The sequence below is a fragment of the Amia ocellicauda genome, chromosome 21 (assembly GCF_036373705.1).
Source record: "Amia ocellicauda isolate fAmiCal2 chromosome 21, fAmiCal2.hap1, whole genome shotgun sequence".
Taxonomy (NCBI): Eukaryota; Metazoa; Chordata; class Actinopteri; order Amiiformes; family Amiidae; genus Amia; species Amia ocellicauda.
Window position 1 is genome coordinate 21,334,927 of NC_089870.1, and position 15,682 is coordinate 21,350,608.

General features: G+C 45.3%; 1 protein-coding gene across 4 annotated transcripts in view; it reads left to right on the forward strand.

The window, feature by feature from the left end:
• Nucleotides 1-15,682, forward strand: part of daam1a (dishevelled associated activator of morphogenesis 1a) — a 63,668-nt gene that overhangs the window by 35,432 nt on the left and 12,554 nt on the right. For 3 of the 4 annotated variants that reach the window (XM_066694931.1, XM_066694930.1, XM_066694932.1), the window contains exons 4-16: nucleotides 6,918-6,989; nucleotides 8,796-8,890; nucleotides 10,097-10,430; nucleotides 10,786-10,896; nucleotides 10,991-11,094; nucleotides 11,202-11,268; nucleotides 11,360-11,477; nucleotides 11,820-11,958; nucleotides 12,425-12,483; nucleotides 12,569-12,756; nucleotides 13,176-13,469; nucleotides 13,656-13,763; nucleotides 14,638-14,667. In XM_066694931.1, coding sequence (XP_066551028.1) covers nucleotides 6,918-6,989; nucleotides 8,796-8,890; nucleotides 10,097-10,430; nucleotides 10,786-10,896; nucleotides 10,991-11,094; nucleotides 11,202-11,268; nucleotides 11,360-11,477; nucleotides 11,820-11,958; nucleotides 12,425-12,483; nucleotides 12,569-12,756; nucleotides 13,176-13,469; nucleotides 13,656-13,763; nucleotides 14,638-14,667 — 1,719 coding nt within the window. The remainder of the gene's footprint in view (nucleotides 1-6,917; nucleotides 6,990-8,795; nucleotides 8,891-10,096; nucleotides 10,431-10,785; nucleotides 10,897-10,990; nucleotides 11,095-11,201; nucleotides 11,269-11,359; nucleotides 11,478-11,819; nucleotides 11,959-12,424; nucleotides 12,484-12,568; nucleotides 12,757-13,175; nucleotides 13,470-13,655; nucleotides 13,764-14,637; nucleotides 14,668-15,682) is intronic. The other variant, XM_066694933.1, reaches the window with a different exon arrangement.

Consider the following 15,682-nt stretch of genomic DNA (forward strand, 5'->3'; position numbering starts at 1 on the left):
TCTGTTGTGAAGGAAAACAAAACTCTAAACATCAAGGAGGGTAATAATAATCTGTCCGTGATTCAGGTGTTAAAAAAAAACACTTTACTGTGTGACTCGGAGCCCTGAAGAAAGTTTGTCGTAGAATATGGAAGAAAATACGCTGTTTTTCCCGGAATAGTTCAGAGGTATTATGCACCACAGTGACGTGCCTACAAAACAATAGTTGTGTGACTCACAACACACGTGCGTTTGCCTCCTGTTAGTTTCATTAGTGTAGCGGCGCTTTTGGCTAAACCCGTCGGCTTTGTAGCGAGATCTTTTCTCAGAAGTGTTTCTTTCTCACCGAAATCTGATCTCCAGCCGGGTGGGCGATTGTCACGGAACGGCCTAGGACATTATGTGGTGATCGGTCATGGTAGTGTTCGATTACTTACAGGGCGAGGAAGCGACGGGGTCTGAGTCACGATCACGAGCTCGGCCCCTCTGCTTGATTTGTACGGCCACTGGGCTAATTGGGGTTGTGTCTGTGGCCTCCCTCTCCTCTCAGGGCTACAGCAAATGTGTAATAATCTTCCTCAGGGTTAATGCATTTGTCACTGAGTTACAAGTTCAGTTTTAAATTTAGTCTGTAGCTATGAAGAGCGTAGAAATAGTAATTAATTAAAAATAAATTACTTGAGAATCTTCATCGAGCAAAAGAATCAAAGGGATCAAAATATTGGCATCCAAACAAACTCCAGTGTGGAGATTTTAATTTACTTCTGAATGTGGGATGCTTTCAAATATAAAGTAAATCACTCACTACAGTACATTAATGATAGGTTTATAAAAACCGAGGATGACAGAGGCTCAGTTCTTGTTGCCTTTGTGATCGAATAGCGGCGGTTAATGGAGTGGGGAGCTGGAGAAAATCCCACAGAGCCCCGGGGTGGAAAGTGAAAGGCTTGTCTTGTGTGGCTTCTCTTACAAAGGGCGAATGCGAGGAGCTGACAGCTCCCTGTCATATTTCACAGGGAGCCACGACTGCTGACATCACTGCTGTAACCCAAGCCCTCGGCTGCGTCTCTTGATTCATCCACCCTTGGCTCGTGTCAGGGGACGTGACCCCCTGATTCATCACTGTCTGTGTCCTGACCTGACGTCTTATTCGTTTAAAAAGGAGAGAAAGCGTATTATGATTATTATTATTATAATTTTTTTTTTTACCTTGCTCTTCAAAGATCACGCAATAATGAGACCTTAAACTCTTAAAACTCCAGGGGGGAAAACAAACACCCCTCAGAACCCGAAGATAGACGACTGCTTCTACAGATCAGTTAACTGGAATCCAGATTCTTGCCACATGTGTATCTCGCATTTATATCTTCCTGGCAGGACCTTTCCCTCCCCCACTGAAAGTTTGTTAACAAGTCTGGAGCCGGGGATGCAGGGAGGGAGCCGGTGTAGCCGCCTGCCCTATCTCCTAATCAGTTTCAGATAGCAGACATGTGAGGGTCTTTGTCCAGTTGTGAACCTGTGCTATCTCGGAGGGAGGGCGCCTGGAAGCCCCTCGCCTGGTGTTGGTTGCGGGGGCGCGGCTTGCTCGTGCTGCCTGCCGGCTTCTAAACATTTCCAGCGGTGGACTTTGAGCTATAAATCACGGCCTGATGTGTTTTGCCGTTTAATTGAATAACAAGTCGCTCCAGATGCCGGCTGATAAATGTGTGGGGGAGGTGTGCGGCCCGAGTGTCTCCGTTTAAATAATAGAGGCCATCTCAGGTGCCGGCGACCTTTCGCGGAGTGCACGTTGTCAATAAACCTCTCTAGGACGGGTTTCGTAGCTGGACCACAACACCACGTCTGTTGGCGTACGAAAAAAAAAAAAACATTGTTATTAATTTGTCCACCATGAAAAGAGCATTTTTACAATCAACATGACTTAAAGCTAATTTGTTGGAGCATATTCTAAAGCTACTTTTGTTGTACATAACCATTTTATCTTAGAGATAGTTTTAGTTCTTTGAAAGCAGGGTTGATTCTCTCTAAAGTGCACTTTAAAAAATATATATTATAACGTTTTGGAAACCTCTAAAAGCAAGGAAAAAATTGTAGAGGGGTTAAAATGTTGGCTTGTCATCATACAATTAATGAACAATCCCGTTCCTTTGTGCTCAGACTTGTTGAGAGCTTGAATGCTGTGTTTGGATAAACTGCTCTCTGTAAAGGAAAATAACAGATCCCTTCAAACACGCAGCAAATTGCAACTGCTTTACCTAATCATGCCTGCTGTGACCCAATTAATGAGCTAATTACCTCATGTCCGGGAGCTTAGTCTGGGACATAACTAGGGCACTGCGCTGGAAATTTGAAATAAACATAGAATGCCTGGAATTGCGCGCAGAATCGTCCGTAAGGCAAGTCAGATGCTTTTTATAAACCCGGGCCCACAGAATGTGTGTCTGGTGGAGACCTCGGTCGATTGGGAGTATGTCGCACTCTACTGTGGTTGCCTCGGGGGCCAGATCTATATTTCACCACAATCCATGTCTCGGCGTAGCTGGAAAGAAAAACGAGAGCCCTGGGGGGTGCGCCCGGCCCTGGCGACGGCTCTGCCAAGAAGGCTATTGGCAGCTGCGGCAGTAGTGCGGGCTCAGCACTCCGCCAGGCGTGTTGGCAGGCCTCCCCGAAGACCTCAGACTGACTGCGCTGCGAGGGAAGTGTGCCGGCTCCAGTACAAACAAGGAAGTGTCCCGACTCGCAGGTGCAGCTTTTGTTTGGCGTTCGTGGTGCGGCCTGAAGCGATGGCGGCCTTTTCCACCCCGGCACCGGCACACAACATCCTTCCTCCAACCTGATCGATACACATCCTCTTTTAAACCGATCGAGTGTTTTAGTGACTTAGTGTTGTTGTTTTAAAGAGTTTTTTAGCTTGTCTCCCCCCCAGACTTTGGATTCGAGGGGAAACGTTCTTCGCATCCGAGTATTGAATTGTTATGGAAAGCAGACTATCGGTACTCTTGTGGAAATGCCAGCTTTTGGAAAATCAAAGGGCAAGAGCTTCTTCAAAGAATAAAAAAAAAAGGGGTGGAAGGGCACAAGCTTTGTCTCGTTTTTAAGACGCACAAATGGACACTTTCTTCCCGTCTCTCTCTTCTTGTGTCCAGTTACTCGGCACTAGCTGTCCAGCACGTCTTTGGGGCCACTGTTCTGCGGTCCGTGGGGACTGTGGATGAAAGAGAAGTTTGTCTTTTATCCATCTTTAAAGCGCTTTGGTTGCCCGGTCTCTCACGGATCCCCTGATCTCAGAGAATACTGTGAGAGTCCTGCACTGCATTAACCTCGATATCACAAATGGCTTATTAAACGATACAATGTCTGGTATTTGCAGTCCCCCCCCCACCCCCCACCCCCATTAATCTTATATTCTTAATTCGCTGTCACTGGTTACTTATAAAACGAAGGGCAGGCGATTCTCATGGTCTCCTTGAAATGTGTCGGGTAAAACACTTGAGCACGCAGAGACCTTGTGGGGCTGAACAAATGCTCTTTAATTAGGAGACGCATGCGTTCCAAAGAGTGGGAAATCTGAGAGATCGCTACATTTCTTTTATATTATTTCCTCCCCCTACCATTTAAAATGGCTCCCCGAGCAAATCACATCTTAAGTCATCGCTCCTTGGCACGCTTAAGCTGTTTTTCCACTCCAGCCTTGATGGTTTCAACCCTCTTACTCCACAGAGGGCATCGTTGTTTCGTAGGGCGGCTAAGAAAAGCAGAGGTCCGCGATCCTGGTGCCGAGCTATTGTACTCAAACTAATTGTGTGGGCTGCAGCTTTGTGTTCGTCATGTTTGCCATTTGCTCTGTAACACAGAAAATAAATGTGTTTGTAATTGTTTGGCAGGATCGGGCACCAGCCACGTGTTTGTTTGGAGAAGATAAAGACTCCTTTTTTAATTATCGGTTACCCGAGTTTGGAGTATCCTCCTATAGCTGCCCACACACAATTCCTGCCTCTGAAGCCTGGCATCCCTCCCTAATTATAGCCTTCCTTTTAGATTCCAGAATAAAACCTCATAAAACCCTGTACCACTCTGAACCGCAGGGTTTAATGTATGGTTTGGTGCCACCCAATTATTTGTATCTTGTTGTTCCCGTAGATTGGAAGAATTAGTAAAGATGTAATTTGAGGTTCTCCGCAAGTGGAGTTCCCGAGTCGAGCTCCGCTTATCAAAATATAATTGGTAATGAAGTGCGGAGTAGTTTGGATTAAAATATATATATTGGTTTTGCTCTTTATTGGTCTTGGGCTACTGTTCCCAGTTTAAAAATATAGAAGTTAGAGAGGCAGTCAGAAAAGATTAAGGAGCTAAAAATGAAAGCGCTCTTGTCTAAACTCACTTAGTGGGGTCATATTTGGAGGCTGGATGTGGTTGGGGGGGTTACAGTCGTGCTTCTGAGTGCTTCTCTGGATGGTGATGGGGTTGAGATGTTTCATATAGTGCTGGGGAGGGGTGGGGAGATATTTCCTCAGGCATTCCTGTGGGGAGTCTCACATCGTGGGTGTAAGACTGCAGGGCTGTTTTCTAAATGATAATTGAATGATAATTATATGGTAAAAATACATTCTCATTCTTGTCCTTTTTATTCCAGTAAGGACAAATCAAAACCTTTTTATGATTGTTTTATTACATGGGTTCCTGGATCCCAACCCTGATGTTTTTTGTTCCAGCTGAGCTCTTAATTACTTAATTAATTTAACTAATTTCCTTTTAATTATTTTAAACAGTAGGGCTTTTAGGTATAAACTTGTATAAGGAACTTACCTTATTAAGGATCCAACTTACAAAATGTTAAAAAGTCAAATGCAAGCAGATTACCCCAGTTAAGGGTGCAAAGTAATTGAGAGCTCTTGGAACGGGCAGGGTAAGGGTTCCTCTAGGGCCAGAATTGGGAACCCTGGGTTATTAGGGTTTTTACTTGTTATGGTAGGCATCATATGCTAACATGACTATTTCCAGACTGTACATTATCTATTTCAAATCTGAATGGATGAGTGCTTAAAATGTTGTGCTAGCACAGGATATAAAAACAAGATGTCTATAATACCCTTTTTAGGAGAATAAGCCTTAATTTGTTAAACCTTGAATCTCTACTTTTGCTAGTCGGATCCATTAGCACTTCTCAATCTTCAAATCCTGCCTTTAACTGTGGACTCCCACTCCGAGCCGGAGCTGAAACAGTTGTTTGTTTACTTTCATAGCCGTGCTTATAAAAATAATCGTTTTCTTCGTTTTATGTGTTTTTAATTGACCGAACTGAGCAATGAAAGCGATGCCCTGCTGCTTATACAGTGTGCTGGAAACTCGGACTACTGTGTGTTTCTGTACAGTATGTAAAGCGGCATTAGAGTTAATTCACAGTCTATAAAAAGGTAAAACATGCTCAATGAATATCCTGCCGCAGTAGTCAATTCAAGGCAATTCTGTGGCCAGATCCTCACTATAATATTAATTTGTGGTTCACTTTGCACAGCCAGTTGACACAGTGGAGGTGTCGCCCCTGGAGAAGGGCGTCTGACAATTAATAAGAAAATTATAATATTTTTGACACACTTTAGATGCATGAAACTTCATGTAGTCATGTGGGTTTTAAGTGCTTGCTCGGTGATGTGAAATGTGAATTGGGACGACACCAGGCGATGCCCATTCTTCCCGTCACGGTCAGCCTCCAAACTAATTTTCCAGCACTGTTCAGTTCAGGGGTAATCTTGCATTGGATGCCTGCCATTAATCCTGGGGTCTTCAGGGAGACCGGGTGTAAAACAAGTGAGAATTGCCACACCAGACCTTTCCTATTAGCACCGGCCTCAGACACACGATCTGGTTACAGAGTTCGGCTGTTTACAAAGCAATGATGCTGGCAATTAAAAGACACTTCATTTGTTTTTTCGGGAAAACAAAAATCCATGTTAGTCACTGCACAGAGGTAGGGGCAGTGACGGCAGAATGAGCCGTCTCACTCGACTGTGTGACTCCCATTATCGCACACATCCCCTTGAGTTGAAGCGTTCTTCAGTGTCGAGGAGGCTGTGCCGCGAACACGAAGTGGAGTTGTTGCTCTGTCCTTACGTGCCCCTTTTATAGATTTAAAACCAAACCACTAAGCAGCTAAAGCGTCAAATTCAAGTGCTGCTCCGAAAGAGAGCTTTTTTGTTTTTATTCTTTACAAATCTCTAATGCCTTCCTTTAGCTCGTGGGTTCTTCTGAAACCGTAATGCATATCTTTCAATCTGTACTCATTTAATGCCTTATGTGTTTTTTGACCTGATAATGGAAGAAAAAAGCAAGATATTCCTAATTTGCTGTTTGATTGTTCGGCATTGTTTTTATCCGCATTTCACCTCACACTGTTCTGTAATCGTGCTGGTTTAAGTCGGCCGTCTCCCTACTTTATGCACACAATCATTAGCTGCTTGATGGACTGTCGCTATTAACGTTGTTGCTCTTCGGAAATGCCTATTGTGTGATATTTTAGTGGTGTGAGAGCATTGTTACATTATACTGCAGTTTTCAACAGTTTTAATACTCTAAGTTACTTTAACGAAGTAGCAGAATGTTTAGTATAAAAATAAATTAAACGTGCTGTCCAGTGTGCAATACGAAATTGGAAAGATTCTTTTAAACATGTGTTTGATTTGATGGATTGTAAATTATTCCTCATCTGCACAGCTAGGATAATTCCCAGGATCATTTAATTTCTCTTCCTCCCAGATTGCAAAAGCCCTGAGAGATTCCAACAGTCAATAAAGGATTAAAATGTTGTTGTGCTTGGGGGGTTTTTGTGTAGGGGGAAAATCAACTCTCATTGGTTTTCTCATCGGTCTCAGCAGACCAAACAGCTTTGGAGATGGAGATTATATGGACTTCTAATGCTTCCAATCTGTTTACTATTTCAGGAACAAGAGGAGAACAAAGGCGCGACCAGCTGGCCTGAATATTATATCGACCAATTGAACTCCATGGCTGCGGTAAGTATTTTTAAATAATTGGCCTAATAGTCATGCAGAGCCGATGAAACCAATGCGTCACCATTTTGGCTCATTAAGGCTTATCAGACAAATATGTGATGTGTAAACTTGTGTTACATTAAATATTTACCATTCCCTGTCATTCTTAACTGGGATTTTGCTGTATCAGATGATTACCTCATTATACTCGATATGAGAGAATTTAAGGCATTTCAAGTTTAATGTATTTCACTATTAAATAAACCCCAGTCGAGCTTTGCTTTGTGTTTTTGTGCGTCTCCGTGTGGGTGCTTTCCCCTCAATAACCACACTCATTCATCTCGTACGAAAATGAGCCTGGGATTTTCAGCCAAGAAACGTTCAACGAAGCATTCTTGTTTTTGTTTTCTCAGTCAATAACCTACTGAGCTGCATGGCAAGGTGGAATGAAACTAGATTTATCTTTAAAAGTAATCACATTTGTTATCTGATCTTCGTCACTTTGAATAAGGAAGTCCTGAGGCACCTTAAGATGACTAAAAATAACATACGTTGAGCCCTCGCAGCTTTCTCTGATGACATTCAGTTTGTTTCTGTGATGTGGAGTTGAGTGCAGACTGACAGTGATTTGATCAGAAGGGTTCATCGAACACAGAATATATCTATTGATCTGTTTGCCAGCAAAATGCAGACGGTCCGAGCAGAGACAGGAAATGTCAATGAAGGGCGTGATGTGAATTGATAAAAGTCAACCAGCCGTAGCCAAATCATGTTAAATGTGCCTTAAGGTCTCTGCAGTATATTTAAAAGGCTGCAGTTGTGAGGTATATATCACACCTCAGGGAATGAATTTCAATATCATGTTGAAACGGGAGAAAATAAATAAAGACTGGGCTTGGGATAGATATTGTGGCATCTCTGTGTGTGTTGAAACTCAAAATCATTCAGCTGAAGCGCTCTTGGCTGGCAGCACGTACGCTGTGGACCGAAGGAATAATGAATAAATATACACTGTGCTCCTGTTTGAGATGTGCTAGTCGTGCAGTTGTGTCCGAAACAGCTGGGTGGCGTGATCAGACAGCTGCGCTCTCCAGACGAACGCGCTCCCTGGCAGCCGACGTCATCCTCGGAGACGCTCTCTGGGGGCGTCCGGGTTTGAGAGGGCGAGCGTGTGGTCCTTAACCGCGGTTGGCCGCTTGCTGCAGGGCGGGCGTTTCCTCCCGTCCTTCTTTTCTTTCCTTTTTTTTGGGTGCAAAAGGAGGAAATTAATCTGTAGGCAAAGGTTCTGATATGATGTCAGTGCCGTGTCGCTTGGCTGGGCTCCGGGGCCCTGTCTGAGCGCGATGCGTCCCGGCTCCGAATCATGATGCGGCTCCTGCAATTGAATGTGGATTTCTATCACTCTCTAATTGATTTTTCCAAATTCAGTAGCATGAGATTTTTGACTCTTTCTCAGTCAGTCAGTAAATCTTTATTGTCCCCAAGGGGAATTGGTGCACAACAGTTCAAAACTAGACATACAAAATGCATAACATAAACACACCCTGAAATGATATAAAGGTCTCTCGGTCAGAGACTTTTATAAGTTCACTACTTTTACTTTTATAAGTACAGATACTTTTATAAGTTCACTACAGGCTTTAACACAGCCAAGTTCCAATCATAAGCTGTTACCAAGGATTCAAACTCTAAGAATAAAGAGATTAAAACAAAACTTTTACAATGAGAAATGACTTGATCAATCCCATGGCCCACCCACGTCCTATTAAATTTTTAAGTCTTTCTTTTCTTCGAGGTGTGCTAAACTAAACTGTTATCTTTCTTCAGAGGAAAACGCTCCTGGCCTTGGAGAAGGAAGACGAAGAGGAGAGAAACAAAACGATTGAGAGTCTGAAGACGGCTCTCCGGACACAGCCCATGAGGTAACGTCGTCATTGCGTGAGTCGGTGCCGAAACCAGCCGCTTGCCCGTGGCCTCGAGCGGACCTGACCCCGAAGCCCACATCAAAGGCCGCCGGGGAACAGTAGCAGGAAGTGAGAGGGGCCAGGGGTTGTGCGCCAGTGAAGCTGAACTGCTACTAGACTCTTAAGTTGCCCTTTGGATACAACAGGCCTGTGAGACAACATGGGGGGGATGGGGGGGCTGTCATTAATAAAGCTTTAATACTGATGCCATGAGTTAACAATGCCCCCTTCTTACTCACCAACCAGAAATTAAACCTTATCTGTGCACGTGTTTTTCTGTCTCTCTCACGGCCTATCAAGATGATCGCTTTGGTTCTTCAGAAAATGAACTGGCCTGTTCGAAAGAGAGAGTTGTCCTTTAAATTAGAAACGCGTGCCAGAAATCGAGAGCGGTCCTCGAGAACTGGGCCGAACGCTTTCTCTCCCCATCTCGGTTTCTAGAAATAGCTTTCTCGTTTAAGACCCACCTGAAATCTAGAGTTAAAGGGAGATGATGAAAAGAAAAAGGAGGCTCATTCATCTTCTGTTGGCTGTTTGAACAAAGGCCGCTGCTTCTTATTCCATGTATTTATTTAATTCTGGAAACCTAGTTTATCTGCACTGATCATATTTCCACCTGAGGGATTGTTGCTCCTTGGTTTGGATGTTTAGGTAGAGCTAAGACCAATACAATTTCAGCTGTAAATATTAAAACATTTAGGTTAATCCGTCGGGATTTATTTTTTGTCTGAGCTGGGTATGTAGCGAATGAATTAGCTATGTTATGCCAGTAAAGATCCGGACCTCCTTCAGTGCTCACAGAACGAGCTCGAACAAGATTGATTCAGAGGTTTGTGTTTTCCTATAATCAGTGGCTGGTCCTTCATTGAAAAGATTACTTGCCACTTCTCGTCTGAGTGATGCTTCGTTAATTATGCAGGGTTATGCGAGGATCCCATTGATCGCGACCTGCTATGTTGTGTCATGTGTTCCGGTCCGTTGAAAACATAATTAACCTAATGTCCTTCTCGGGTTACACAAACGCAACCCATTTAAAGTGTACAGCCGATTGTTTTTGTGTCTTATAATCTGTGTACAACTGCTTTCCACTGGTGCATGTAATAAACAAAAACCCTTGTATAAAGGCTTCTCTATCTCTCCTCTCTTCTCTCTCTTCTCCTCCAGGTTTGTCACCAGGTTCATAGACCTGGACGGTCTGACGTGCATCCTCAACTTCCTCAAGAGCATGGACTACGAGACCACGGAGTCCCAGATCCACACCTCGCTGATCGGGTGCATCAAGGCGCTCATGAACAACTCCCAGGGCCGGGCCCACGTGCTGTCCCACTCGGAGAGCATCAACATCATCGCCCAGAGCCTCGGCACGGAGAACATCAAGACCAAAGTGGCCGTGCTGGAGATCATGGGCGCCGTGTGTCTGGTGCCGGGCGGCCACCGCAAGATCCTGGAGGCCATGCTGCACTATCAGAAGTTTGCCTGCGAGAGGACGCGCTTTCAGGTGTGACGCTGAAACCACACACCAAGCGATCTGCCTGTCACACTCCCTCCGTGTCCTCTTAACCAAATCTAGGTCTAACCCAGGTCTCCAAGCGATATAAGACACACATTTGAATGTTTATGGTTTAATATTTTGGGATTCCCCCGCTGTTGTCGAGTGACTGAACTACACAAAGATGGACACTGAAGTCCCCTCTCGTTCCCCTACACACTCGTCAGAGGCACAGCTTTTGAACAGATAGCGTCGTGTTTTGGTCGAATGGTGGCCCAGAAATGATCGAACTCCACCTTGGGAAGAACTAATAGGATCTACAGTGATGGCAGATGACAATAAGTATGTATTTTTTCTTCCTCAGACCTTACTGAACGATCTGGACCGGAGCACGGGCAGATACCGGGACGAGGTGAACCTGAAGACGGCCATCATGTCGTTCATCAATGCCGTTCTCAGCCAAGGAGCCGGAGAAGTAAGCGTTCCCTTTTTCCATCCTGCCCCTCGTTCTCCGCCCGTGCCGCTTTGCCGCCCTGGTGTCGTGAATATCTCTTCGTCTTCCCTTCCAGGAGAGCCTGGAGTTCCGGGTTCACCTCCGATACGAGTTCCTGATGTTGGGAATCCAGCCGGTCATTGATAAGTTGCGGTCCCACGAGAACTCCACGCTAGATAGGTGAGTGTCCCTCACGGCCTAGGATGTTTTCGTCCGCGCGAACATCTTCTCAACATCTCATCCTCCTCCTCGTTTCCCGTCGCCAACCTACTCGCCTTTCATTGCAGGCACTTGGATTATTTCGAGATGCTGAGGAACGATGATGAGCTATCGTTGTCGAAACGCTTTGACACCGTGAGTCTCGGCCTCCTGGTGCGTTCTGCTCGTTCCACGGCGGAGGTCGCGCCCCTGTCCTAACGCGATTGTGTTCGCTGGTTTGTTTCAGGTGCATATAGACACTAAAAGCTCCACGCAGATGTTCGATCTCATTAGGAAGAAGATGAACCACACGGAAGCATATCCGCACTTTATTTCCATTTTACATCACTGTCTCCTCATGCCTTGTGAGTATTTTCCTCTCTTTCTTATTGCTCTTCGTTTGATATTATTGTTCTAACGGTAAGACACCGTATTTTTCTCCACGATCCCTGCCGCTATTAAAGCTCAGCTGACTTTCTTCTTCCCTGAGAGCAACTGGCCTCAAATAAAAACAATCTGCTGGAGGTGATGGGGGGCCGCCGTCCAAGAACAGCTGTGAGCTCCGTCCCCCTGTTGCCATCTTCGCCCCAGAGCCTCTCGCCTCCAGAGTTTGTGTCTCAATAACCCGGACTGTGGGCTTCTCTGCCCCGTCCCGTTCGTTTTCCCCCGTGTTTCTGAAAGGTTGCTCCTCCTCCTCTTCTCCTCAGATAAGAGAAGTGGAAACACAGTTCAGTACTGGCTGCTCCTCGACCGCATCGTTCAGCAGATCGTGCTGCAGAATGACAAGGGCCACGACCCTGACGTCACGCCTCTGGAGAACTTCAACGTGAAGAACGTCGTTCGAATGTAAGTCGGGAAATAAATGCTAGGATCCTGTAGAACAGGATTCAAACTTTTTTATTCTACCCCTAACAAGTTGTCCTTAAACTGGATGAAATGCAAGATGTCTAACCCCAATCCCTTCCCCTACCCACTCTTGAAACCCTCCCCACCTTCAATGTAAGAAAAGGAAATATGGTTTGAAGTTGTTTAAGACTCAAAAATTGAATATTCTGAGAGATAATCAACCCCATACTCATGCTTCATATTTATGGCAGCAAAAGCCTGCATGATTGGATCCAAAGCTTGGGGATGAAATGTAGGCCATCAGTTGAGGAATGAAATTGAGGATGGCTGAAAAACTGCAGGGACATTACAAGCAGAGATCTCTGTCCCTGTCCACCCCTTTATTGTCCCAACCAGTCGTAGGTATTTAATAAGTTGTTTTATTCCATCCTCTATGAATCCTGATCCTTCTCGTTTGTCTGTCCAGGCTGGTCAACGAGAATGAAGTGAAGCAGTGGAAAGAGCAGGCCGAGAAAATGCGCAAAGGTGGGTAGACATACCTGCCGCCGTGCCCGCCGGCCTTCTGTGCCAGGTACCGTGTTGGACTCTGATGCGCTCCCTCTCCCAACAGAGCACCACGAGCTGCAACAGAAGCTGGAGAAGAAGGAGCGCGAGTGCGACGCCAAGACGCAGGAGAAGGAGGACATGATGCAGACGCTCAACAAGATGAAAGAGAAACTGGAGAAGGAGGCCTCGGAGCACAAGCAGGCTAAGCAGCAAGTGACGGACCTCTCCACCCGGCTGCACGATCTCAGCACTGTACGTCTGTCTGTCTCGCCTCTTATACCTCCGTTCTGTTCTCATTCAAACCTAAACCTAAACGAAAGCCACACTATTATTAATCGTATACAGAATCATTAGAGTAGTATTTTGAAAGACTGGAAACAATGTGTCATGTTTAAATGCTGTTGACCTTTCCCTGCTTGAAATGAAGTGGCTTTCAGACACTGAAGTGCATTCAATGTGTTGGAAATTAAAGGTCTGCGTTCTGAGTGGCGTTGAGGTTTTTAATGCACTGTTTGTTACCTATTCATGGAGATGGCAGATGGTTTTCAGACTGATCTACAGATATAAACCTTCCTGGGGACAGGTTTCCCAGCGCAATGATTACATCTTGGCCCGGTGTGTTGTGTGGGAGCCCGACACTTGTTGAACTTCGTATCTCCATCTCATTCCAGAGGACGAGCCACTCTTCCATCCCCGGAGGTCCTCCTCTCCCACCGGGACCCCCGGGGGGCCCAGTGCCGCCTCCTCCACCCCCTGGTGGCATGCCACCCCCTCCCCCACCGCCACTGCCCTGCGGGATTCCCCCACCCCCGCCCCCGGGAGGACCGCCCCCTCCCCCGGGACCCCCGCCACTCGGAGGTGCCCCTCCCCCACCCGGGGCGCCCATGGGCCCTTCTCTGAAGAAGAAGAACATCCCGCAGCCGTCCAACCCCCTCAAGTCGTTCAACTGGGTCAAGCTGGCCGAGGTGAGCGCAGCCGAGATGCTAATTTAAGAGTTTGGGCTGAGATTGGTCGCCCTGAGGTGTTTCACTTTCCCCTGGACTAGTGAGACCGGAAAACGGTTCGGTGTGTAGATAAGGACATATTCATTTATTAAGTCATATTCAGGAAGCCGCATACGTTTACGCCTGTATTGTATGTGTCCCCCACAGAACAAGCTCGAGGGCACTGTGTGGACTGAGGTGGACGACGTGAAAGTGTTCAAAATCCTTGACCTCGAGGACATTGAGAAGACATTCTCCGCGTACCAAAGGCAACAGGTAGAGTCCAACCAGACGATGCGTCCCTAAAGATGTAACGTTGCTTTATTAATATGCGTCTCTGCATGTGTAGGAATTGCAATTGGAAATCTTGATGCTTCGCACTTCAGTGCTACAGCATGTCATGACAATCAGTCTTCTGATTAACAGATTTAACTCGACTGACTCTAGTGTTGCTCCTAGGACACAGGAAGGCTTCAGTGATGCACAATTTGTGACCATGACAAGAGTATTATAATATGAATTTGAAATTGAAAACGATTATATTTGTATACGTTTCCACTAAAGTATCTTGTAAAAGCCTTTGACTGTTCTTTCCTGGGGGCAACGCTTCTCATAAACACAGTGCCATTGTTTGTAACCGTTCTTTTGCTTCGATGATCTGTCCTGGTGAAATCATAGATTTATGTCGATCTAAGTCATATTTTAAGTCCTTAAAATTGCTTTTCTTTTGGCCAAGATGTTATGGAAGAACAATAGATTAAAATATATTCAGTGGAACAGATTCCTGCACAGTTATTCGGGTTTAACCTCTTCAGTACCATCTGGTTAAGAAACGAAAATATTATGTATTAAATCCCTGGTGGATCGTGCGTGTGTGTGTGTGTTGTAGTTTAATGTGTTTTTCTGTAATACGTACATGTTTAAAATCTGTGTCTATGGTACTGGAAAGGTTACAATGACTGTTCTCCACAATAATGATCAGTCTGCACCTGATTTGCACGGCTGCACTTGTCCGTGTGGCTGCTTCCTCGTTAATCACCGGCGTTGATGTTGATTTGCTTTGTTGGCTGATTTGTTTTGCTCTGATTCACGATCTGCACTATCATTTTAATGAATGCTGCGTCTTCCTTGCTTCTTGCCTGCATTTTAGGACTTCTTTATGAACAATAACACCAAGCAGGTGAGTGAGTTCTCCGTGTTCTCGTGTGATGTCCGTGTCCCCGTCCGCAGTCCTGTCATTGTAAACCCACTGAAGAGCGCTTACGAGCTGCTTCTGTGCTCTGCCGGGGACGACCAATTCTCCTTCCTCTCACTCTCTCCTTCCTCACTCTTTCTCCCTCTCCTTCCTCTCTCTCTCTCCTTCTCCTTCCTCTCACCCTCTGCCCTGATTGCAGAAGCAGCTATGTTAAGAGCACTTCAAGTATAAATGCTGTACTGGAAAGCTATATATTTTTTAAAGTGAATCCACTGAAATGAATATAATGCCAGATATTTGTGCTGCCATCAGCGCACACCACCTAGAGAGGTGAACAATAAGGGCACAAGGAACGCTGTCTTTTGTTTTGTGTTCAATGGGAGAAAAATAGTGTCATGATTCTCGTTGGTCTCGTGTGTTTCATGTAAACACCAACACAAATACAGCCTATACTGAGTGAACAACAAACTAATGACCAGCCCTCTGTTTCCGTGCAGTATTTTACATCCATGACTGTGTCTGCGTCTCTGTGTGCCCCATAGCTGTTCACCCAAGATGTTGTTGACTAGATACGCTCTTCAAATATTTTGTATCGAAGCAATTAAATCAACCAGGTGGAAAAGCCTTGTAAAATCCCTCCGCCTCGCCCCCGGGCACTCCTGGGCTCGGGCCAGGAAAGCATCTCTGCATATGCTAAGACACACAGGTCTTCTTGGCTGTTGCTTCAGCTTCAGTCACCTCCATTTTCTCTGGATTGAAGTAGAAGCAAAACTGTGTAGGAAACATGCTTGCTCTTGAGTTATTTTTTCAAGGAATCGTGTGCTTTTTAATTGTCAAATAACGAAGCATTTGTAACTACACAATGCATAAATCACAGCTGTGTTTCAAGTCTGTGCACAGTGTTTAGAAACATTTCAAACATTACCCGTAGATTTATATATTAAACGGGAAGGCACCCCATTCCCGGTTTATATACATCTGCACTACAGGAGTGTGTTAG